This window comes from Myodes glareolus, chromosome 3 (genome assembly GCF_982192425.1).
Source record: "Myodes glareolus chromosome 3, mMyoGla1.1, whole genome shotgun sequence".
In the NCBI taxonomy this organism is placed as follows: Eukaryota; Metazoa; Chordata; class Mammalia; order Rodentia; family Cricetidae; genus Myodes; species Myodes glareolus.
Window position 1 is genome coordinate 28,912,335 of NC_142028.1, and position 26,669 is coordinate 28,939,003.

The following is a 26,669-nucleotide window of genomic DNA, read 5'->3' on the forward strand; positions in this document are numbered from 1 at the left end:
GAAATATACCCAAACAGTAACCACAGATAAGACAAACTCAAAATGTGAAAAAACCTGAAGGCATCAAGTCTGTAGTCTCCAGACGGATGATGAGGAGAATTGGAATAAATTAGAACAAAACTTGGCTCTGCCACTTACAGCTGTGTGACTTTGGACAAGATGCTTAACATCTCTGTGTCTTGGGATGTTTACAGAAAGAAGATACGGAGATCCAGCAGGGTTGTTGGGAGACCTTAAAGGGCTTAATGTCCATAAAAAATTTTTAGAAATGACCCCAGGGACAGGGAAGAACTACGCATTCCAAATATTTCTGTGGTCCTTCTGACACGCCTAAGTCTGCAGGAGCTTGTATCTCATGTGTGTGCTCAGCTGTTCAGAAAACTTTTTGGAGTCAGAAGTCAACTAGCAATTCTCCATTGATTTTTTTTTCCCTTTCTTTTGGAAACAGTCTCCTTGGCCCAGGCTGCCTTCAAACAAACTTGCTTAAGACGGCCTAATCCTTCCAGTCTCTGTATCCCAAGAACTGAGATTCTGTGGGCATTTATCACCAGAGCATATTACCAACTGAGCTCCATCCTCACCTCTCCCTCAATTGATCTTTTTAAAAGATTTGTTTTCATTTTATGTGGATGTGTTTATATGCATGTACCTGCACTGCATGTACTTATGTGCAGCACATGTGTGGCTGGCACCCTCTGAGGGAGCCCCTCGAATGCAATTACAGACAATTTTAAGCCGCTATGTGGGTGCTGGCAATCGAACCTTGGTTTTCTGGAAGAGCAAGCGGTGCTCTTAAACACGGAGGCTCGGACACTCTTGAGGCTCTTGCCTTGGTTTTTTGAGTCCGGAGATTATAGGCATGTGACACCTCACTGGCTAATCCTATTTAGTTTTACTACATTTAGTGTGTGTTTTCCTCTTTCTTGAGATAGGGTATCATGCAGTTTAGGCTAGCCACCATTTGATAGGCAGTTGAGGAGGTCCTTGAGGGCTCTCCAAGCCCTGTTTTTTTCCTTTTTCCTTTTTCCTCAATATTTTGTCTGGCTTTGCATTTGCCTGTTTAGGATAAAACTCAGACTGAAAAAGAAGAGAAGCCAAGAAAAGGTGGTGCTCAGGGATTCTGGAGCTGACTGAAGAACAGAGGTGACAGATAGCACAGTGGTTTTTGTGAAGCCAAGAGAATAGAAACAATTTAGGAGCAAAATGAGGCGGTAGAGCAGCAGTGAGAAGTTGGGCACAATACTAGGGAGGTAGATGCACGTGGATCTACATATAAGACCTTCTCTCAAAAAGAGAAAGGAAGGCCGGGTGGTGGTGGCACTGGCTTTTAATCCCAACACTTGGGTGGCAGAGGCAGGTGAATCTCTGTGGGTTCGAGGCCAGCCTGGCCTACAAAGTGAGTTCCAGGACAGGCTCCAAAGCTACAGAGAAACCCTGTCTTGAAATACCAAAATAAATAAATAAAAATAAATAAGTAAATAAATATCCTTTTATTATGTATGTATGTATGTATGTATGTATGTGACAAAGCAAACCCAAACAATCGTGGTGGTGCCAAGCCTTTAGGATGCTTGAATTAATTAAATCTGCATGTTTATTAGTCATTCAGGGTGCTGCTGGATTAGGGTGACATCTGCAATAGCTGTTATGTAGTTTGAGTATAATCACTTCTGTAGTCGAAGCCCATTGGTAAATTGTCTCCCAGGTCAACCTGGTTTTCTTGCACCAAGTTGGGAGACACCCTTTCCTCCCCCTCCTCACTCTTAGTTGACATTACCCTTGCTAGGAGAGAACATGTTGCCTCTTCAAATTTCTTTACCCCATTGTTTCCCTCAAGTCTTCCAAAACTGACTTATTTGAAAATATCCCAGATGAACAGGCAGTCAAGAGAACAAGGTGATCACCAGTGATTTAATCTCATTGCCTCACCTTTCCGCTGGGGGAGGGGGCTAACAATATTTACTCAACCTTATGAGGTTGCTGGAGGCTACAGTGAGTTTATAAATGTTGAGTGTATTTTGCAGATGGTTATCTAGCTCTCTTCAGGAACTTCCATGTGCACACAATCACCTGGCGTGGTTATTAAAAAAATGCAGACTTGGGAATAGTTTTAGAAGCTTAGTGGCTCAGGTCGGAAACCACACAGCCTGCTTTTCAAGCAAGCATCCCAGGTGATTAATTCCTCGGGAGCTGATAGGGGCGGGGAAAGCGGGGACGGGGGGAGGGGGAGGATCTCACAACCAGAGGCAATTAAAGAAAGGGAGGGGGCTCGCCCGGCTAACACGTCCATCCTTTCAACCACGTTCTGTGATTCTGTCTCTATGGGAGCTTTCACTCTGTTCCCGACCCCGTCTCCCTTTGTGTCTGCTCTGAGCATTATGAGAGAGGCAGAGAGTTTAATGTGCAGAAACGGGGAGCAGCAAAGGAGGAGGGGAGTGGGTGGGGTAGGCTTGACCAGTGTTTAGCTATTCTAGCTGACTGACTCTGGCAGTGGAAGCTGCAGGGAGAAGTAGGTTCAGCAGCTCCTTGTCTGCGGATGGAGGTGCTGACACAAGACACCAGCCCATTTTCTCTAGCCACGTGAATCTGGCAGTTAGACGCCTAGAAGAGCACCCTGTTTGGTGCAACAATCCAGCGATTGTCGTCTACTTTGCAGTTCGCCTTTGCTATTTTGAGTCCGTCATTTTTAATCAAATCCCAGCTTGTTTCCCCGTCTTGAACCCCAGAAGACGCGCAACAGATGGTGCCTATAGGGTGCTTTAAAGAATTTTACTGTCTAGAAAAAAAAGAAAACCCGCAAATTTTACTGTTGCTGGGTGGATGACTTGTGCTTTTGGGGGAGGTGAGGTGGGGGTGATATCAGTAGACACCCATGCTGAGAAGTAGATCCAAGAGTTAACAGGATCTGGGTGTGGTGGTCCATGCCTGTAATCCTTCCCCTTTACAGAGAGTTCCAGACCAGCCTAGGCAAAACCTTGTTTCCTTCAAGCCAAACCCAACCCAAAATAAAGCACACACACACACACACACACACACACACACACACACACACACACACAGGCTTGAGGAGCATAGTGTGTTGGGGCACCCCTGTGGTTTAAGCACTCAGGAGGTTGAGGCTGGAGAACCAGGAGTCCCAGGTCTGCCTAAGCTACTCAGTAGTGAGACTGAACCGCAAACAATAACCAGCCGCAACAGAAACAAGCAGAATCATAGAGTCATAGGGCTGGTTGGGGCTGGGCAGATAAATCTTATTTGATATTGAAGAGAATTAAAGAGGTCCAACTTTATGGGTAATATCTTTGAGATGAACTCAAAGTTCATCTTTTCCTCTGACCAAGCATTTCCAAACTTAACTCTTTATCGAGCCATTAAATCCAACTGGATAGAGAGAGCATTTATTGGTTTTGTACCGAAAGACACGCCTTTGAATATAATTATCTGTACTGCTGTCACACATCTAAAAATATTCCTCTTTGCTCCTCAGCTATTTTGGTATCAACTTGAATAATAGCCAATACTTACTAAACTCTTGCTGTGCTTGACTTATGTTAAACTGCATTAAGTTTGGGTAACTTCATTAATCCTCATAATTTAATAAATCAGTGCTAATAAGATATTTAACTTATCGATGCAAAAAAAATGGAGGTTTGTGGAGGTTAATAAGCAAAGGTCTGGTGTAGCTAGTAAACAAAGCTGGGGTTTAAAATAAGATTTCTCTGACTCCAGGGTTGTAGCATTACCTACATAGGATGCCTTTCCAGGCGCTCAGCTGACCTCTGACCTTCAGAATGATACTAATTCACCAGAGAATAACGAGCTGGAATAATGAGCGGGGAGGCTGGAGCTTGTTGCTCGGCCGTGAAGAGCACCGAGTTCAGTTCCCAGCACCCACAGGGTGGCTCACAACACCTGCAAACGGGGCTGCAGGTGGCGCACAGACATACAGTCAAAATAAAATCCACGCAAATAAAGGAATACTTCAAATTTTAAAAAAGTCGGGAGGTAGTGGCACACACTTTTAATCCCAGCACTCGGGAGGCAGATGCAGGTAGATCTCTGAGTTGAGGCTAGCCTGGTCTATAGAGCGAGTTCCAGGACAGCCAGGATGACATAGAGAAACATGAAATAACCAAACCAAACCAAAACAGAACAAAACCTAGTGGGCATATAATGAAGCTAAGGCTAACTACCCAAAATACTTATAATAAAGCACATCTTCCCCCCCACCCCCAAGACAGGGTTTCTCTGTGTAGCTTTGGAGCCTGTCCTGTACTCACTCTATAAACCAGGTTGGCCTCAGACCCAGAGATCCTCCTGCCTCTGCCTCCTGAGTGCTGGGATTAAAGATGTGTGCCACCACCGCCCAGCTCATAAAGTGCATCTTAAAGGAGATGTGAGACATAGCAATCTAAGCAAATGGACCGTGAAGCCTGTATGGTCGTTCTCGTGGTTTCCCATAATGGGACGGTGGAGATTCCAGCACCGTTACTTATTCAGAAAAGTGAAATGATTGTTTGTTCATCTAAGTACCTCGGCAGCACAGCAGTTTAAAACAAGCCGTACCCCACAGACCCGAGGCAGAGTCATCTTGAGTTATCTCTGAAATTCCATAAGGAAGCTCCAGCAACCCAGTTTAAGAGCTGACTGTTGTAAAGCTGGGTGCCAGCGTGTTTGAAGTGTTGATTACATCACGCTTAAGGCATAACTAAGAACTGAAAATGGCCCCATTAACACTAGGTTTTTACTTATAACATTGGATATTCTGCAGTTAACCATGCTTGTCTTATCTACCCCCCTCAGGATTTTTATGAGCATAAAATAACCTGTTCTGCTGTTCAGATACGATGAAGGGAAAGTTCCTTATCGAAACCAATGCTGTACACATTCAGACACGGTGCAGGGAGCGGCAGTGTGGTAGATAAGAGAGCCTTGACCAGGGAGTTGATAGAATACCTGCAGCTCAGGTCTCCTGCACAGCCTACTTTTTCTGGAAGGTATATGGTTACTATCAACTGGATTGAGTTACAGTAGGAGGGACAAGCTATTCATGCTCTGTGCAATCTTTCTCTCTGCCAGTTTCTGTGTGTGTGTGTGTGTACACGATGCACGCAATCCCACGTGTATGCGTGTGCTTGCTAGATTCTCATTATGACCAAGTTTCCCTTTATTACAAAACGCTTTAAGAAAGCATGGTTGTGGTGGTATTTTGTATGTGCTTTAACAAATAAAGCTTGCCTGAATATAAGGGTACAGAACTAGCCACACTAGAGACCAGGCAGTAGTGGCACACGTCTTTAATTACAGCACTTGGGAGATAGAGGCAAAAGATCTCTGAGTTCAAAGTCACCCTGAGTTACAGGAAATTGATCTGGTCTAAAAGATAAACAGAGTCAGGCAGTGGTGGCTCACACCTTTAATCCCAGTACTTGGGAGTCACAGGTCTTTAATCCCAGTTCTAAGGAGGTGGAAATAGGGATATGGCTGGGCGGAGAGAGGAATATAAGGCAGGAGGAGTCAGGAACACGTGACATTCAGTCTGAGTATTCCCAGAGACAGGATTGCCCTTTGGTCTGAAGTACAGGTAAAAACTTGTGACTGGCTTCTCTAATCTTTCAACTTTCACTCCCGATAGCTGACTCCGGGTTTTATTATTAAGACCAATTTGAGTTTGCGCTACACATGGTCTTTTGGTTAAACCTGCCTTATGTGCCATAGGCTATCAAAGTAGTCCCTTTCCTGTTTTTCTCTGAAGGCAGTATGCCATACTGCACATTTGCTCCTCTGAATGTGTCCTCTGTAAAGAGGGCTTGCTACCGTAGACGGCTCTTAATGGCATAACGAAGAATAGATATAACCACTCATGCAGATGCTTTGTGTCAGGAGGTGTAACCTACAGTCAGCCTTCTTCAGATTTAACTAACTGTAGATAGAAGACATTTGAAAAGATTGCATCAGTACCAGATATGTTCAGGTGTTTTCTCTTGTCGTCTGTTCAATATTGTATTCAGCATGACTTCATCTAGAGATGGTTTAGGGTGTGTATAGGGTATAGGCAAACAACACCTACCTTTTTATATATGGAACTGGAATATTCCTAGAGTCCTAGGTCCAGTTCCCATGGATATTGAGGACCTGCTGTGCTTACTAGCTCCTTAGGACAGTTCTAAATAAAGCAGGTAATTCCTTTTTAAAAATCACTATTTCTTTCTTCAGGCTAAGATAGAGGGAGGTGAATTTACTTCAGATCACACAGATAGTGGAACCAGCAGTCCAATGCCAGCAGTGTGGCTCCAGTGGTTCCCTCCCTAGGTTATGGTACAGCTCCTAAAATGTATATATAATCTCTGTGCACCCACCTACAGAGAGAGAAAGGGGTGAGATAGGTCATGCTTGTGGGAACTGGTCCTCTTTTTAAATTACTGTTATTTGGTTTTTTGAGACAGGGTTTCCTCTAGCTTTGAAGCATGTCCTGGAACTAGTTCTTGTAGACCAGGTTGGCCTTGAACTCACAGATCCGACCGCCTCTGCCTCCCACGCCTCTGCCTCCCAAGTGCTGGGATTAAAGGCATGTGCCACTACCATCCTGCTGGGAATTGGTCCTCTTACTTGCCAGAGGTGTACAGGTGTCTTTATGTACCTACTGAGCAATTTCGCCCACTGTCTAGGCCAGTGATTCTCAACCTTCCTAATCCTGTGACCCTCAACACTGCGTCTCAGGTCATGGTGGCCCCCAACGATAATTATTGTTGGTACTTCTGTTATGGATCGTAATGTAAATATCTGTGTTTCCCCATGGTTTTAGGCTATCCCTGTGAGTTGGTCGTTTGCCCCACCCCCAAAGGGTCGAGAACCACTGCTCTATGCTGCTAGGACTCTAGGACTGGCTAGATGATTAAACGAAAAAAGCATAGAGCTGTAGGTTGACATGATTTCAGATGGGAGGGGGAGTACAAGGCGCTTTAATTGTAGCTCATATCTGGGATCTCTGATGACTGAAGTTATTTGTGGATGGATTTTCAATGTAAGGGCGGTCACTCCTCATCCTTGGTTTCATTCATGGTGCAGAAACGGGAGTTAAGTAGCGGAGCGTGGTCAAATGTTTAGCCTCTGTTTGAGACAATGATTTTCTTTTTTTAATAAGGAAACGCTCCTAAATGCATGATCTGTTTATTCTGACATCAACTCGGAGCTCCTCGGAGGTTCATAAGGCTTCCAAGAGGCCGAGGTGGCTCTAGCTTCCCTGTCTATCTCTGAATCTGTCCAGCCCACAGAATTTATGATATCCTTTATTTTCTTTTGCGGCACAGGGTCGCCTGTGATCCTCCTGCCTCAGCGTCCCTTAGCGTAGCACGCTCGGCTGAGGCTGCAGTTACCGCGCCTTTCGCGTGCGTACGGAGAGGTATTGTCTTCGGTGCAACAGCAGACCGGGATCATTACAGTTACCATCATCTTTGTCCCGAAATCTATGCCTCCTGGTGAGGCAGGAAGGACGCAAGGGAGGACGGTTGGCGCCACGGCGGGCCGCCCGAGTGCCCAGGCCAGCCCTCGCACGGGAGCCTCGGCCGGGTCGGCGGGCATCAAAGCGCGCACGGCCGCTGCCCAAAGCGGGGGCTGCGCGGGCGAGCGGGAGGGCGCACAACGGCAGGGCCTACTCTCGCGGTGCCGAGCGGAACAGACCTCGCCCCCCACCCGTTTTCCCGGCTCCAAGAGGACGGTTTGGGGGCGGGTGGCGAGGCGCGCGTCCTTGGGGGCGCCCGCGTGGCGATCCTCGCGAGCGAGTGAGCGCGCCCGCGTGCCCCGTGGCTCTCGTCCGGCCGCGGGGCGGCCCCCTCGCAGGTGTCAGGCCCGCGGGCGCGCTCGGCGCCCCGCCCCCCGCCGCCCCCCGCCCGCGTCGGCGGCGCCGCCGGGGGGCGTGGCCGCGCGGGTCCTCGGCTCGGGCGGGGGGGCGCGCGGCGCCTCGGTCTGGGGGACGCGGGGCGGCCTCGCCGGCGTCGCGCGCTGTGTGAGTGTGTGTGTGTGTGTGTGTGTGTGAGCGAGTGTGTGAGCGGGGTCGCGCGCGCACGGGCGGGAGAGCGAGCGACAGGCGAGCGAGGGAGCAGCGGCGGCCGGGCGTGAGCGTGTGGGAACGAAGAGTGCGGGCGTGGGGGGAGGGGGGGAGGGCGAGCCGCCGGGCCGACCCCCGCGAGGGCCGTGAGAAAGTGGGCGAGCGGGCGTGGACGCGCGGCCTGGCTGCGGGAGCCGGCGGCGAGGAGAAAGGAGGCGGCTCCCCGGCATCCCGCCCCCTCCCCCTCCTCAGCGGACTTCCCGCGGCCCGCGCTTGCTCCTCTCTGAGGCGGCGGCCCGCCGGGCGGGCGAGGGAGGAGCCGGCGGCCAGGTGAGCGGCAGGCCGTCGGAGGCGACGGCGGGGCCGGGGGACGGGGACGCGCCCTCGAGCCCGGAGCTTCGGCCGCGGACCCGGGGCGGGCGCGGCGCGGGGGGCGGGCTGGCGGGCGCCGGAGGCCGGTGGTCGCTGGGTACCCGAGTCGGCGGGGGAGCGAGGCGGAAGCTGGGAGTCGCTGGCGTGCGGGAGGGGGCGTGAGGCGGCGGTCGCGCCGTGAAATCCGCCTGGTTTCCCGTGTCGCCGAGGGGGTGTGGTAAGCCTGGGAATGCCGCTTGGAGTAAAAGCTGCGGGCTGCTTCGCAGTCGGCAGGGGTGTGGTTGCCGCCGTGGTCCCCGATTTTCTTCGAAGAATTTGTGACCGAGGCAGGCGGAGGCTGTGAGCCTCACCCTGATGTTACTATGTCCCTCCCAATGTGTAAAATTTAGAGGAGCGATTGGCTCTTTCCATTTTTTTTTGTCTTTAACAGCCGTCTGAACAATAAGGGTGACTAAGTAATTGAAGGCTTGACTGTAGTAGAAATATCCCCTCCCCCAAAAAAATTCCTGGTAGAGGACAACTTCAGTCTTAATTTAATGTTTCTCATCCCAGGTTTGTAATCGCTGTGTTCTGTCCGGTTTGTAGTCATGAACAGACATGGGGTGCTCATTCTGTTTTATCAATGGGGTTTTTATACTAACCGAGCTGTGTGTAACTCGAATGTAATTTTTTTCAGTGTAATTTTATTTTCCCCAAAATTGCCTACAGTTTTCCCAATGTTTCTGAAGTTGGGTTAAATTCCAAATCTGTGTGGAAAGTCTTATCAGTTTACTCTGGAAGGTTTCCTTTTTCTTTTTGCTGTTGGCTTTTTTTTTTCTTTTCTAGACATTCTTAATAATTAAGTGTAACCATGAAGGTTTAAATGGCACTTATGTCTATTCCTTTCCACAATGGGGAGCTTGAAGGTTATGTCTCCGGCTTTCAGATGATCTCTTAAGCAGTTAATTGACAATACTTTTTGAGATATTTGGGATCAAACAACGGGATTTCAGACACGGCGTTTAACCCTTTACTTTTTTAAAGAAGCCGTTGTTCTCTCCTAGTAGTCCCTACGTTATTTTGTCAGGTGGTTTGAAGTGGCCTGTTTAGTCGCTGTCAGTAGGCGCCTTATTTTGTACGTGTTGTCGTTGTAATTGTTAGTTTGATACACCCCCCCCCCCCGCCCCGTGTCCCCGTTTCCTTGTGTCGTCGTAGGTAGCCCCTTTAGGTGCTGGAGTCCGCGTGCTTTGTCTGACAGCTAAGGTGAAGAGCAAGTCCTCCACTCAGTCAAGAGCCACTGCCTAGTACTCTTTGCTGCCGCATCTGATAGCGAGCGCAGGACCTAACCTTAATTTAGCCATTGCCCACCAGCTGCCATCTGGCTTCTGTTAGTTTAGGCTGGACAGTTTTATGGAAAGCCATTTTTGAGTCCCTGTCGAATCTATTCACTTCAGTAGTTGCAAAGGGGTTAGGGGAAGAATGACAATAAGTTATTCTGCTCTCAGGGTTTCTCCACTCAGAAGCAGGAGTAGCTTTTACTCGTGGGAAGCAGGCATAGCAACACAAGCTGAACGAAAAAGTGGGTGGAGGAAAAACCATGACTAAGTGTGAAGAGTTAGATAAACCAAATATAAAGGGAATGAGTTTTCTTGTAAGTTGTGATTGTTTTGGGAGCTCTGTAGTAATGTGAACTTCTGGGGAGCATTATGGCAAGTGAGTTTACAGAGGATTCTGTAAGTGGGATTAAGTTATAAACATTAAAAATCTTTGGAAATGAGCAGGGTGGTAGTGGCACACACCTCTAACCCCAACACTTGGAAGTCAGGTGGGTGGGTCTCTTGAGTCCAAGCTAGACTGGTCTACAAGAGCTAGTTCTAGGACCCTCTAGGGATGTTACACAGAGAAACCATGTCTCAAAACAAAAAAACAAACTTTAGAAATTGCAACCATGCTATTTAAAAATCTGAGGGAGAAAACATTAGCTGTGCTGACATGAGTTCTAAGAGAAGCTGAGGAAGATAAGGTAAAGATGTTAGAGAAACTGTCTTTCCTTCCTTGGAATTTTCTTCTTGTCATGTTAAGATTTTTGAAGTAATATGGAACCTCTAAAAATATCTGCACGTAAGTATTTTAGATCCATGTGCCATATGTATCAGTACAGTTGAGGTTTATAGAAAGGACTTTCTGGCTTCATGGTAACGAATGGAAGGCTGTTATTTTTAACATTTTCCAGTGTTTTTCTTCTCACTTGGCTTAGACATAAAAGCTACAAGCGAGTCTCCCCTGTTTCCTAGAACCTTAGAAGAGTGCATGGAACCCTATGTACTCAACCCTCCCTCCCCTTACTAAAATTGTTTTTGTTCTTTCAACTTAAACTGTTAGGACTGTTTCAGAATCAGATCTATGATCATGGATAGTGACATCAGGCTATTTAAATTTATTTTTTTTTTTTTTTGAGACAGGGCCTCACTATACAGCTCTGGCCTGAACTCATTATGTGAGCCAGGCTGTGCTCAAATTCTGCCTTAACAGGTGCTGCCATAAAGGATGTGTGTCACCATGGCAGCTACATTGGGCTTTTTTTCTTCCCCAGAGCTGAGGATTGTAACTTGGGCTTTGTGTATGTCAGGCACTGCTGCCCCTCCCACTCCATTAAGATATTGGAAAAATAATCTATGAACATTGACGGTATGTTTTGTTGTTGTTAACATGACCAAAAATACCTGACGAAGTAATTTAAGGGAAGAATTTAATTTGGTTTATAGTTCTAAATAAGTGGTTTTCTATGGATATTTTGTTTGTGGGTTTTTTGTTGTTGTTGTTTGTTTGCTTTATTTTTTTCAAGACAAAGTTTCTCTAGCTTTGGTGCCTGTCCTGGAACTAGCTCTTGTAGACCAGGCTGGCCTCGAATTTGAGATCCGCCTGCCTCTGCCTCCCAAGTGCTGGGATTAAAGGCATGTGCCGCCACCGCCCAGCTTTCATGTTTAGTCTTTAGACCAGTCTGATCTTGAACTCAGATCTGCCTGCCTCTGCCATCACCACCTGACTGATCGTAGTATTTTTTTGATCTTCCAGTTCAACAAGTAATGTCTATAGAATATCAAATTCTCACAAGTTATATATATACCAACTGAAAATAAAACCTTAGGTGTTTATTTACCTGATTAATTTTACTATCCTTTTGTAGTGATAATTTTATTTGTCTAAGTAAATAAAGCTTGCCTGAAGATTAGAGAATAAAAAATAGTTGCCCTAGTCAGCCTTACAGATGAGGTGTTGTGACACACCTTTAATCCCAGTAGTCTCCTAGTTTGCTGAAGAAACTGGGTCATAGTGGTGCACACCCTTAATCCCAGCACTAGAGAGGAGACAGCTCAGTCTCATTCTGAGAATTCCTGGAAGCAGTATCACCACTTCAAACAGAGGTAGAAGTAAGAGCCAGTGACTGACTGTTTTGCTTTCCTGACCTTCAGGTTGAACCCCAGTATCTGTCTCTGAGTTTTTATTAATTGTGCTACACCCTTTTCTCCCACAAAATGTCAGTATGTCATGAGTTGTGACAAAAAATTGACAGCTACTCATCACTTAAATGCTTCCTACTGTCTTCTGTACCTTTCACCCTTCTGTTGCTACTAGCTACCTTCATGCTCTAAGCACGTAGCCAGAAAGTCTGAAACAAAAAAAGGTATTGTTTCCTCCTCTTTCTCTCTAGGTAATTCTCTCTCCCACCCCCTTACCTTTCTCAAACTCCTCACTTAAGCTTTAAAATGACAATGAATTGCTGTATGATGGAAGACCACTTGTTTTATATTGCTGTCCTTCCATTTTGGTAGCATTTGAGTTTTTGTACTTTGTCAAAAACTCCATTTTGGAGCCAGGTAGTGGTGGTGCAAGCCTTTAATCCCAGCACTTGGGAGGCAGAGGCAGGTAGATCTTTGTGAGTTCAAGGCCAGCCTGGTCTACAGAATGAGTTACAGGACAGCCAGGGCTACACAGAGAAACCCTGTCTCGGAAAAAACAAAAAACAAAACAAAACTGCATTTTGGAAGCCTTAAGTAAATTTCCTCCAATAGTGTTGGTAATTCTTTCCTAGATGTTTTTGAGCGCTCAGTTGTTAGCTTACTCCATTGACATATAATTTAGTCATTCTGTTGGGCTCCAATAAATGAGTAGTTTCACATTGCTTTATCAAAGCACGTTAAAGTCTGGGGGGAAAATTTGGGGAGGACCTTTGAGCTACACTGTGTTTGTACCTTCGTGTTTGGGTTTTTTTTTTGTTTTTTTTTTTTTTCTTTTTTTTTCTAAAGATACTTTGTAACATTTTTCAAGACAGGGTTTCTCTGTGTCAGAGCCCTAGCTGTCCTGGAATTCACTTTGTAAGACCAGGCTGTCCTTGAACTCAGAGATCTACCTGTCTTTGCCACCCGAGTGCAGGGATTAAAGGTGTGTGTCGCCATCGCCTGGCCTTTAGAAATCTTTTATAGTTTGCTGTAGATGAAGTTGTAACCTTTATCAAAGTTTCATTTTTATAAAGATTTATTTTTATCCTATGTGTATTATTTGCCATGTGTATGTGGTTCCCAGTAGAGGCCAGAAGAGGATGCCAGATCACTTGAAACTGGACTAAGAACAGCGGGAGCTTTTTTTTTTTTTTTTTCAAGACAGGGTTTCCCTGTAACTTTGAAGCCTATCCTGGAACTCACTCTGTAGACCATACTGGCCTCCAACTCACAGAGATCCATCTGCCTCTGCCTCCCAAATGCCGGGATTTAAAGGCCTGTGCCACTACTACCTGGCAAGTACAAATTCTTAATCCAATTGATTGCATGAGGCTTTTCCACATTTTGAAAGATAATCTTTTAAATCAATAGATTATAGCTGTTAATCACTTACACAGACTACCTTGAACAAAGACCAGAATATGGTCAGACAAATGAACATTATAGCTTAGCCAAGCTTTTCTAAAAAAAATTTAATGATCACAATGGGGGGTGGGTGGGTGCAGAATATAGGTGTTAAAGCGGGTATATAATTTAAGAAATTAAAAACTCAATGAGGCAAGAGGATGACATTTAGTTAGGGAAGCCCAGTAACTTCATTTCAGTTGGATTTGAAATTGAGTCATGAGCTCGTAATTGGAATGAGATACTTAGGTCTGTGTTTCAATAACTGCCAGACTCTGGATGAAAATGACGTTTTTAGTTAGTAGAAATGGGTTTAGAATGGAAACCTGAGATTTATGGACAGGGGAACTGCCAGAGACGAAAACTCTTGAAGGAGTGCCTAAGACTCAGCAGATCTCTACAAACCAGTCTACTCCCATTTCTCACACTGAAGTAGATGGCATCACTTGAACAAGGCTATAGCCATTTCTGGATTGTTTAAATGGTCTTAGAATTTTATTGTACATTACAGTAAAATGATACACTAATTCTCTTCCATAGTAATATACAGCCATCCCTTTGTATCCATCTCTGTGTTGAAAATATTTGAATAAAAAGTCTGCATTGAACATGTTTGACATGTTGAAGCGTTTGGATGTTTGGTCCCTAATTGATGGTACTGTTGGGGTATGGGTGTGGCTTTGCTGGAGGAAGTATGTCACTGGGACAGGCTTTTGGGAGCATCAGAGCTGTACTTTGTTATTCCCAGGTTGCTCTCTCTGCTTTCAGTTTTCCACTCCAGATGCCATCTGCCCCTTCTCCACTATGATGGGCTCTTATCTCTGTAATCCTAAACCCAAATATACTTTCCTCTAAAACTGCCTCGGTCATGGTGTTTTATCACAACAGTAGAAAAGGAACCAATACACATATAGAAATAAGATATGAGAATGTCGCTTGGTTATGTTATGCATAGTATTCTTGCATGTATGCCTGAAGGCCAAAAGAGGGCACCAGATCTCATTTTAGATGTTTGTGAGCTACCATGTGGTTGCTGGGAATTGAATTGAGGACCTGGAAGAGCAGCCAGTGCTCTTAAATTTATTATTTTTATGTGTTTGTGCACCTTATGTGTGTCTGGTACCTGCAGAGGTCAGAAGAAGACATCAGAAACATGGGGACTGGAGTTAGAGATGATTGTGAGCCTACATGTGTGGGTGCTGGGAATTGAACCTGAGTCCTCAGAACAAGTGCTTTTAACCATGAAGAATCAACTCTCCAACTCAAGGAGTAAAAGGGTTTTTTGCTTGTAGAAGTGTTTTAATATCTTTAGAGAGTACATTTTGGCTTCGTTCCCTCTTTTCCCTCCTTCAACCTACTTTTTAAGGGTTTTGCTAGTGCTACTATTCCTTGTCCCCTAACTTTTTATTCCTTTGCTTTTTCCCTTACCACACAGCTGTGGGAGAGGGAAGGGGAATGTGGTATCCTTGATTTACTTATTTATTTTTTGTGATGTTTTAAAAACTGTCTTATTCTGTATTGGGTAGTTCCAGCTCTTTGTGTTCATTAGGCTCAAGGATTTTAACTTTGAGTTTTGAGAACATCTGTTTATTAAGGGAATTAAATGATAAGAATTAGAATGCTAAGCTTTAGATCCTAGAAAGTTTTAGTTGAAATTATTTGAAAGGTAAAAAGAGTACTTTTACCTTTACGGTAGTCTGAGAATTAAAATTTTGAGAAAATAAAGGCATACTTTTAAAAACAAAAAATCAAAAAACTAGAGCTAGGTATGATGACATTTGCCTGTATTCCCAGCCCTGGGGGATGGGGTTGTGGACAGGAATAGGGGTGGGTTGAGGTCAAGGCCAGCTGGAGCTACATAATTGAGACCCTTTCTTTATAAATATATATATATATATATATATATGTATATATATATATGCAGTCTTAACCACTGAAACAATGATTTTTCCCTTGATAAAGGGAATAAGTGAGGAACTTCAATTCTTTAGCCTTGTATTCTAGGCAATGTTTTTTGTTTCTTTGTTTTTGGCATGCTGATGCTGAGCTTGCAAGGAAAAGCTGTCAGATATAAAGTGTCTGTAGGTGTCTCAAGTGAAGAGCATTTGGCACTCTTGCAGAAGACCCAGGTTTGGTTCCCAGCACCTACATGACAGCTCACAACCATCTGTAACTGCCTTCTAGCCTCCATAGGGACCAGACATGGGTTTGGTGTACATAAACATGAAGGCAAACATTCTTGCACACTAAAATTAAATTAAATTGAGACCAGAGTTTATAACTTGGTATTTATACATTATTTTCCTTGATACTTTAAAAGAAATTTTAAAATGTGATCAGAATTAGTTGACTTGTGTTTACACTATAAGAAGAAATGAGTAGACGGTGGTAGTGCACACTGTGGTGGCGTAGACTTGATGGTGCACACTTGTCTTCATAGTATTGTGGAGATGGAAAGATTGCTAGCTGGAGGCTATTCAGTGAGATTCTGTTAAAACGAGGATTGATGTGGGATTTCCCTCTGTATGCTGTGATTACTATTAATGAATAAAGAAACTGCTTTGGACCTATAGCAGGGCAGAACTTAGGTAGGCAGGGATGATGGAACTGAATGCTGGGAGGCAGAGGCAGAGAGATGCCATGTAGCCCCACTGGAGACAGATGCAAGAACTTTAGCCAGTAAGCCACAGCCATGTGGCCATACACAGATGAATAGAAATGGGTTAAATTAATATGTAAGAGTCAGCCAATAAGAAGGTAGAGCTAATGGGCCAAGCAGTGATTTAAATAATACACTTTCTGTGTGATTATTTTGGGTCTAAGCTAGCCAGGCAACTGGGAACCAACAAGCGGCTCCCTACAACAGGCGATACTATGCTTTTAGACATTTCCTGACTTTCCATTTACCTTGCAACTGTATTTTCTCACGGATTTTATTAGATAAGCAAGCTCCTTTAAATGCTAGGAAAACTGCCGGGCGGTGGTGGCGCATGCCATTAATACCAGCACTCGGGAGGCAGAGGCAGGGAGATCTTTGTGAGTTTGAGGCCAGCCTGGTCTACAAGAGCTAGGTCCAGGACAGGCTCCAAAGCTACAGAGAAACCCTGTCTCAAAAAACCAAAACATACATACACACACACACACACACACACACACACACACAAATGCTAGGAAAACTAACCATTTTATTTTACAGGCACTCTTTTAAAATAGTAAATATTGAGGCCAGTGAGATGCTTTAGCTGGTAAAGTCACTTTGCCATCAGAAAGACAGTAAATCTGGGTATTCCATGGACATGGCATGCAGAGTCTTGAGCCCTTGAGGCAGAAATGGACCCTTTCCCTGCTTAGGATCAAAGAATGAGCTATAGGACTTAGAGGTAATACATTGACCATTCCTAACTGTATACACTGTTGAGAACTGTGTGTGCCTTCCATACATACACACCTGCTGTTTTTCTGGTCATGAAGCTAAGTGTGTAGCAGCACCCCTGTGATACTCTTCACAAAGGTTCCTATCTGCCTGTGCTGAGACTTTTTGGGGTCTAGCCTGGGTAACAGGTGTCTGGTTGGGGATGCTCAACAAATGTAAGGTCATGCATCTTCAACAATACCTGCTATCTAGAGACTTTTTAAAAAAGATTTATTTATTGTGTATATAACATTCTGCCTCCATGTATGCCTACATACCAGAAGAGGGCACCTAATCACTATATGATAGCTGTGAGCCACCATGTGGTTGCTGGGAATTGAACTCAGGAGCAACCAGTACTCTTAACCTCTGAGTCATCTCTCTAGCCTCTAGAGACTTCTTATGGAAAATGTGTTGCCAATTTTTTTCTTAAAGGAAAATATTTTATTTATATATAGTTACTGAAAAATTATGTTATCTCCTGTGATTTACAGCAGTTGACATTACTATTGACAAAATGTTTCTGCTTCCCCAGTAACAATTTATTATGATTGGGGCAGCAGTTATCACTTAGTGGAAAGTTCATCATACAGTAAAATTAGTCATCCCTGAAAATATGAGGTTCAAGAACCCAAGTGTGAGACATGGTTCTGGAATAAAAACAGTGAATACAAGTGTTGTTTGCTCAGGAAAACTAAGACTGTCTCAGTTGTTCTGTGTGAGTTCTTGTGTCTTCACCTTCTGAGTGAGCCCTTATCTTGTAACCATGAAAGCCCTGTGTGATCATGATTTCCTAGTGAGCACTTGTGCCATCTGCAGCAAATACACTGCTGGGTTGGCTACACACTTTGGCTGGCCTTATGTGGTTGTCCACAGGGAAGAGTGCAGCATAACACTTCAGAAAACATCTTCAGTGGGGCTGGAGAGATGGCTCGGCTGTCAAGAGCACTGACTGCTCTTCCAGAGGTCCTGAGTTCAATTCCCAGCAACCACATGGTGGCTCACAACCATCTGTAATGAGATCTGGTGCCCTCTTCTGGCCTGCAGGCAGGATACTGTATGAATGCATAAATACATAAATCTTTTTTTTAAAAAAGAGAAAACATCTTCAGTGAAGATGACAACAGTGTAGGTTTGCTTTGTATTTTTCCACAACTATGGTTAATGTAAAAATCTTTATGTTTGTAGCTGGGTACGGTGGTGCGTGCCTTTAATCCCAGCACTTTTGAGGCAGCGTGAGTCAGCGGCAGGCAGGTCTCTTGAGTTGGAGGCCACACTGGTTTACAAAGTGAGTTCCAAGACAGCAAGGACTACACAGAGAAACCCTGTCTTGAAAAAACAAAAAACAACACAAAAATTTAAGCTTTGTGGAAAGGATGTTTTGGCTAGACCTAGTTGCGTGCTTTTAATCCCAACACTTGAAAAGTTTTGCAGGAGAATTGTGTTTTAGGTTTCTGGGCTACATAGTGAGACCTTGTCTCAAAAAAAAAAAAAAAAAACCATACAAAAACTCTTTCTGTTTAAGGAAAGGAAACATAAGTTTGTACCTTGTAGGCTGTATAGGGTATCCCATATGGGGAAAATAAAACATTTTGTATTTCTGTTGTAATAGGTGATTATCTTCTAACTAGCACAATCATTGTAATTTATAATTTGCCAAAATTGGGGATGGTGTGGTATTGTTGGCTGGATTTCTTCTTAGCCTAAATTGAGTTATTAATAGAACGGTTGGCTGAGACCTTTGAGGAAATGGTTGGTGTAGGCAATTTAGGCATAAGTGGGTGTGTCAGGTTGGTAGGTGTGGCAAGCCAAAGTACTGAGTGTGTATACTGTGTCCTTTTTAGCTGGTATCTGGGAGATCAGAAAGTTGCTGATCCACCATGCCTTGCCTTCTTCCAACCTGGACCTTTGTTCTGGGTTGGTTTCCATGCCACTGGGCATGACACTCAGTATCAGTCATACCTCATATCAGTGATTTCTCCTAACCGTCATACCTCAGTATCAGTCATACCTCAGTATCAGTGATTTCTCCTAACCAAGAATATTTACTGAACAATTGTAGGCTTTTTTTTTCTTGCTTTTTAAACAGTACAGGCATTTATGTGCATTTGCACTGTATTTGGTCTAGAGGTGATGTAAAGTATACAAGAGGATGGATGCAGGCATACAGAATACTTCACACTTTACTATAAGGGCTTGGGGCATCTGTAGATGTGCTCTGGAAGTGAGGACTATGGCTGGGATTGGGATCTAGAGGTAACCTTCTCTTTTAAGGGGCAGCTCTTCTCAAAGTGTATTAGAGTTTTGTCAAATTTGGGAGTGTTGGGGGTGAGATAAGGTTTCACTTTGTAGCCCCGGGTAGCCTAGAATTCACTGTGTAGCCCAGGCTAGCCTAAAACCCACAGAGATCTACTTGACTTAAAAAATACCTTGTAAGCTTTCCCTGCTTTATTATCAAATTGTGTTTGAGCAGTAAACTATTTGCTTTTCAGAAAGACACTTTTCAACTGTGTCTCATGATTCAGACTGAGAAGTAGCACTCTGGGAAAGGCATTCTCTTTTTTGCATTCTTAGTAAAATATGTTTGTTTCAAATGTTTATTTAAAGAAGGGATACAAACACAGAGTAAGTGTGCTGTCCTTGAAATAGTGGCACACAGTGATGAACAAATACAGCATTTGTTTGCATTATGTAGAGACTTCTTGGTTCATTCTTTTTTTAATTTTTATTAAAATCTCTTTATTGAAATTATTCCTAAAATGCTAGTGTTTGCTTGTATAGTAATACATATATTTTATTATCTACATAACAGTAAAGCAGTAGAAATTTTAAATATGCAGATAAAATAAACTTAGTAAGTTTCCCATCTATTGATGGGAAAGTAAGATATTGTCGATGGTTTTTTGTTTTGTCTTTTGTCTTCGATGAAGAAAAATTTATTTTTACTTTTGTGCATTGGTGTTCAGTCTGCATGTATGTCTGTGTGAGCATGTTAGATCTTGGAGTTATAGACAGTTGTGAACTGCCATTCTGGGGCTGGGAATTGAATCCTGGTCCTGGAAGAGCTGCCAGTGCCCTTAACCACTGAGCCATCTCTCCAGCCCCAAATATTGTCAATGATTTTTAACACCTATTTTATGCCAGGAAGGGAAATTGATTTTATATTAATTTTTTAGGATTATTATGCATATGAATGTGTTGCTTGCATGTACATATTTGTACTATGTGCATGCCTGTTGCCCACATGTGACACCAGGTCATAAGAGTGTTAAATGGAACTGGAATTGTGGATGGTTGTGAGCCAGCATGTGGATGCTGGGATTGACCTCAGGTTATCTACAGTAGCAAGTGTTAACTGTTGAGCCATCTTTACTGCCTCCAAGAATTGGAATTTTAACAGAAGGATGAAATAGTGAAAATAGAAATAAGCAATCAGATTAAGTATATTCCTGGACAGAATATATTAATATAGGGAAATTGTAATGGAAGTATGCTTTGTGACCTGTTGTACTGCCAGCTTTCTCAGGGGAAGATGGAGAGATCTTTGTTGAGGATGTTCGGATTTTTAGTGGTATACCATTGAAGAGAAGGAATAGTATTTCTCCTTTGTTTTTTATTTAAATAGGGTTACTGAGGCTGGCCTTAAATATTGAGCTCCTGATCCTCCTGTGTCTGCCCCTCCCTCTACTTCCCCAAGTATTTCTCTCCATGTCTTGTTTGTTTAATTAGCATAAAACCACATTTATTTGAACTCATGAAGTCTTTATGATTTTATCAATCTCATGTGTATTTTCTTTTCCATCTAGATAAAAGTTTACATTCAAGTAATCCAGAAAAGGAACAGCAAGTAGATCGAGATGTGTAGCTCCGTGACTGCCAAGCTGTGGTTTTTGACAGATCGACGGATCAAAGAAGACTATCCGCAGAAAGAGATCTTACGTGCTCTGAAGGCCAAATGTTGTGAGGAGGAACTGGACTTCAGGGCTGTAGTGATGGACGAGGTGGTGCTGACAGTTGAGCAAGGAAATCTGGGTAAGACTATAAGTACTCTTTCAGACTTTGCTTAGAATGTGGTATGTTTAAATTTCTGGAATAATGAGAAGTGAAGTCCTAACAGCTTTATCATAAGTGCCGTCACTCACAGAGACATAGGAGCACTAGTATTTCCTAAATTGTTTTATGTATGAAAGAGTGGAAAGGAAATCTTAAAAAATGACTTTGTAGTTTTTATATGTCTTTAACTCCTGTCTTATTTTTTTTCCCTTGAGACAGGGATTCTCTGTGTAGCCCTTGCTGTCCTGAAACTCACTCTGTAGACCAGGCTTGCCTAGAGCTCAGATTGACACCTGCATCTGCCTCCATAGTACTGAGATTAAAGGAGTGTGCCACCACTGCCCGGTTGAGAAACTGTGTCTTTAAAAAAACTAATTTTTTTTTAACTTATCTACAAACTTTAAATCCCTAAAGTACTGGTAAGAAAATTTGTAATTAACCAGTGGGAATTGTGTTGATTAATTAGTTTCCATGTGATTCTTATTTTCATTTTTCTTACATAATATCTACAGCATTCATTGAAATAACTTGTTATTTAAAAAAAAAAACCCAGCAGTGTGCACACCTTTAATCCCAGCACTCGGGAGGCAGAGGAAGGCATATCTCATGAGTTCCAGGCCAGCCTAGTCTTCAAAGAGAGTTCCAGGATAGCCAGACCTGTTACACAGAGAAACACTGTCTCAAAAAAAAAAAAAAACCAAAAACCAACAACAAACAAACAAACAAACAAAAAAACAAGATTTGATTCAACTGGTGATAGATGTATTTCTAATATTTTGCATGTGTTCAGAAAATAGCCTGGACATGGTGGTTCATTATAGGTGAGGCCAGTATGAGCTACAGAGTAAGAAAGAACCTGTCTCTGCAAACAAAAATAAATAAATATTAAACAAAAATAAGAAAACCAGGTGGTAGCCTTCGGTGTTCTAACCTTTAAAAAATGTCTGCTAAGCAACCAAAATTTGGGAGGTAGACTTGAACATCACTCTGGTTGTTGGCTTCACGGGACCTAGAATTTTCCAGAATACGTGCTTCTGTGCATTCCTGTGAGGCACCTTCTTAACTAGGCTAGTTCATCTGTTAAAACCCACATGAACTGTTAGCAGGGCCATTCCTTGGGCAGGGATCCTTCATTTATGGACTTCTTGGGGATGTAGACATTTTTAGTCTTTTTTTTTTTTTAAATTCATGAGTGTTCTGCATGCATACCTGCAAGCCAGAAGAGGGCATCAGATCCCATTATAGGTGGTTATGAGCCACCATGTAGGTGCTGGGAGTTGAACTCAGGTCCTAAGGTCCTCTGGAAGAGCAGCCAGTGTTCTCAACCATTGAGCCATCTCTCCAGTCTCCATTTTTAGTCTTCTACATTTTTTATATTTATTTTGTGGGTGTTTTGTCTGCATTTATGTATGTATGTGTGCCACGTGTATGCCTGGTGTCTGTGGAGGTCAGAAGAGTGCTTTGGATCCTATGTTGCTGCTGGAAATTGAACCCTGGTCCTCTAGAGGAGTAACAAGTATTCTTAACTGCTGAGCAACTCTTCAGCCTTGTATACTATATTAAATGTCATCCTCTTGTAGGAAGGTGATGAAACAGCTTTCAAGAACTCTTTTCTCTTTTTTATTTCCTTTGGAACATTTTCCTCAGTATATTAATTACAAAGCAACAAAAGAAAACTACTGTTAGACTAAAGTGGAGTTGGTTGGCTGAACCTGCCTGTGGGTTTCTGTCCTTGGGCTGTCAGTTTTATATTTTCCCTGCTTATCTCTTAGTTTTACTGACTGGTTTTAACTTCAGGATCCCTGATTCATCTCAAAGCCACCCTGTTTGATAACAAAGCTCCTTGTTTTCAGACTTGACATACTTGAGTCAGACTCTGTGTCAGCTGACCTGCCAATAGGAAGAAGAGTGAAAACAGCCCTTATCAAACAAGTGGTAGATTTCTGCTCTGCATGTATATGGTGCGGGCTCTTGTAGACCAGGCTGCCTCAGTTCTGCATGATTATGATGTGGGCTCTTGTAGACCAGGCTGCCTCAGTTCTGCATACTTATGGTGTGGGCTCTTGTAGAGCAGGCTGCCTCAGTTCTGCATGCTTATGGTGTGGGCTCTTGTAAACCAGGCTGTCTTAGTTCTGCATGCTGATGACGTGGGCTCTTGTAGACCAGGCTGCCTCAGTTCTGCATGCTTATGGTGCGGGCTCTTGTAGACCAGGCTGCCTCAATTCTACATGCTTGTAATGTGGGTGCTTGTAGACCAGGCTACCACAATTCTACATGATTATAATATTGAGTATTGTAGGCCAGACTGCCCTCAAACATCCGATCCCCATTTCCACCCCTCAGTGTTGGGATTAGTGGCATGGGGTACTACATGTGACCCTCCTAGATGTGATTTATATAGTATTAATATTTCTGTTTTTATGAGCTTTTTGCTCAGAAATGGCACCTGACACTAATTTGAGAAAAAGTCATAGTTATTATTTAAAATATTATGCTTATTTTTCAGATACATGTGATTTGTACTATTTATGAATTACAATTCTTGTTGCCTTCCTATGGTTTTTGGATAATCTCTTTTAGAAAAAGAAAATTATTTTTCTTTTTTGGATGATTGGCATGATTATCAAGTTCTGAGATTCATTTCTCTGCTAAGTCCATTATAGTGAAATTTCTACCAAAGGCCTTTTTTATTAGTGTTTTCAGTATGTACCACTTTTTATTTGTTTCTGTCTGTTTCTGCATGCTCTCTGCTTTTTCCATAGAAAGTCTTATACTGTCATAGCTATTTCATTCTTGCCTAGGCTGACTTGGAGCTCTTATAGCTCAGATCAGCCTAAAAGTTGTGGTGATTCTCCTGTCTTAGCCCCCTCCCATGTGCTGGGGTCACAGGTGTGAGCCTCTCTGCCCAACTTCCTAGTGTTTTACAATCTGATACTTTGGCATCTGTCTCTGAGTCTTCAAACTATTTCTTACCCTTCTATTGGCATACTAAAATACTCCAGCTAATATCCTCAGCTTACAGGAGAAGTGAGCTTTCTTTTAGCCTGCTGTTCAGTCCGACATTGGAGGCAAGTCAAGGCAGGAACTTCAAATTGCTAATCTTACCCACAGGCACGGGTAGAGTGAATCCATGGATGTTCAGTTGTTTGCTTGTGCTCAGCTAGGAATTCTGCCTAGGGAATGGTGTTGCCTTTAGTGAGCTGGGTCTTTCTTCCTACTGTGTTAAGATAATTAAGACAGTTCTTCTCCATAGATTTGCCCACAGGCAGTCCCTTATTGAGACTCTCTTACCAGATAATTCTAGGTTATTAGTATTTGTGAACATGTAGAAATTCACCTTCAGATTTTATGCTTGTCATTTCATTCTTTTGTGGTGAATCTTAAGTCCCTTTTATGCACGGGAGAAGTTAAAAGGTGGAGGTGTGGGTTATAAACAGTGCTCAGTGACCACCTGAAGAGAAGTGTGAAACTCATTAACTTAGAAAATGTTATTTTCTGTTCTTACTTTTTGCCATCAGTCATTTTTATATTCTAATATAAATCACAGTTGCAGCACCTGACCTGTTCTTGTTTTTGCTTGTGATTTCTGGCTGTAGCTTGCACCCCCAGTATCTTTCTTTTAAACACAGAAATGCCACTCAAGGTTTTTGCCCTCACCTTGTTGATACCACCTCACTGACCACTGTCAGAATTTACTACAGTAACTAAATACCATAAAATGGAACATAAAATTCTTTTCCCACTAGAATGAACTCTTGAGAACAAGGAAGAAAAATCTGTCTTAATTCATTTATACTGAGAATTTGGAGAATTGTAGCATGTAGTAATTACTTAATATTTATAGAATGAAAAGTTGTTCAGGAAGGGATTAATCATGACATTTTAAATTCAACCATTAAAAAGCCACTGAGAATGAAAATCTCTAATGTAATTTTAAGTGATGAGAAATTTATGTTAAATAATATACAAAACTCTGATTTTTTTTCCAAAAAAAAGTATGAGCTTTATATATACTTAGATGACCATGGAAAAAGTTAACAGCACCCAGGATGGGGGGTGGAAGGTAAAATGTATCCTGATGTTTTATATTTGAGTGTTTTAAGCAACATTTGCTATTTTAAAATCAAAAGATTTTAAGGGGTAATTCTTATAAAAACCTACATAAAACACAAAGTGGAAAGAAAATTGTACAGAGTACAATGTTGAAATTCCCTGTTCTACCTTTCTCTGCTTTGTCACCCAGGCACCTTCAGAAGCTGGTCGTTTATCTTTCAGAATATTTTGTATTTATATCTGCAAATAAATTTATTCTCAAGTTTCCCTTTAATACATTGTATGTGTGTGTATTTGTTTATTCTGGCATGTATAATTTAGTTAATAAGTCAGTTAGAATTTTTGCTCTTTTTAAAGAGATAAATGTCTGTCCTAATCCAATATTAACAACATAGTGCATTTGATTTTGAGATCTAAGCTTTTGTATTTTATTTTATTTATTTATTTTGGTTTTACCAGATAAGGTTTCTCTGTATCATCTGGTAGTCCTGGAACTAACTCTGTGGACCAGGCTGCCCTCAAACTCAGACTGACCTCTGCCTCCCAAGTGCTAGGATTAAAGGTATCACCACCGCCTGGCTTGCTTTGGTATTTTCTTATTCCTTTATATTATTACTTTTTTGCATTTAAAAATACTATTTAAATATAAGATTATAATATAATTACATTATTCCTTCTATTTCCTCCTTCCAAACCCTCATATCTTTTCTTGATCTTTCAGATTATTGTCCCTCATTAATTATTGGTACATATATATGTATATATACATGCATATTCCTAAATACACAAAACACAACCTGCTCAGTCTATAATGTTACTTAACGCGTGTTTTTAGTGCTGACCATTGGTATTGGGAAATTAATTAGTGTGCTCTTCCTGGGGAAGACTTTTCTCTGGCTCTCAATTCTTTAGTTGCCTATAGGTCTTGTTTAGGGTTGAGGCCTCTTGGGCTCTCCTGTCCGCATTAGCATGTCTGTTGTTGTCCTTGTTCAGCTCATGTTTAGACAGCCATGTTGGTGAGACTTAATGGGTGGAGCTTCTGACATTAATAGGAGACACAATTTCACAACAAACACCTTGTTCTTAACATCTCTCGATCCCTTCTCCTGTGATTGAATTTTTTTTTTTTAATTATAAAGAACTTACAAAGAAAAACCAGGAGCTCACTCTCTAGTCCTGACCTTGAACTCATGGAGAGTCTCCTTCAATCTTGTGAGTGATAGGATTACAGAATTGAGGCTACCATCTCTTTTATTGCATACTTCTTCCTGTGGTTTTAGCTTTGCTGTTCTGTTTTTCAGGTCTACGGATCAATGGAGAGCTCATCTCTGCCTACCCACAGGTGGTGGTAGTGAGAGTTCCAACCCCATGGGTGCAGAGTGATAGTGATATCACTGTTTTGCGCCACCTAGAGAAGATGGGGTGCCGACTGATGAATAGACCTCAAGCTATCCTGAACTGTGTTAATAAATTTTGGACATTTCAAGAGTTAGCTGGCCATGGTGTACCTCTGCCAGATACTTTTTCTTACGGTGAGATCACAAACAAGAATGTTTAATGTGGGGGGGCTAGAGATATGGCTCAGCAGGTAAGAGTGCTTGCTTCACAACCATGAGACCCTTCCTGAGTTCACATCTGCACTCATGTAAAGATGAGTATGGCCACATGGCCCTATAACCACTGTGCTGTGGATGGTGGGCAGGAAGATCATTGGAGGTTGTTGGTTATCAGCTACGCTTTGAGGGAGAGACTGTCTCAGGTAATAAGGCCTTTCTAGTGATAGAGCAAGACACCTAGCATCATTCTGAAGTATGCATATGCTAATGCTGCATCATTAGTCCGTATTTAA

The 26,669-nt window shown here is 42.7% G+C and overlaps 1 protein-coding gene across 5 annotated transcripts in view; it reads left to right on the top strand.

Moving 5' to 3' along the window:
* Positions 1-26,669, top strand: part of Rimklb (ribosomal modification protein rimK like family member B) — a 50,437-nt gene that overhangs the window by 4,880 nt on the left and 18,888 nt on the right. For 3 of the 5 annotated variants that reach the window (XM_087904276.1, XM_048444301.3, XM_087904278.1), the window contains exons 2-3: positions 20,521-20,746; positions 26,122-26,352. In XM_087904276.1, coding sequence (XP_087760402.1) covers positions 20,572-20,746; positions 26,122-26,352 — 406 coding nt within the window. In that variant the 5' untranslated portion in view covers positions 20,521-20,571. Of the gene's footprint in view, positions 1-8,151; positions 8,378-8,560; positions 8,637-20,520; positions 20,747-26,121; positions 26,353-26,669 lie in introns of those variants that run through there. The other 2 variants (XM_085687068.2, XM_087904277.1) reach the window with 2 other exon arrangements.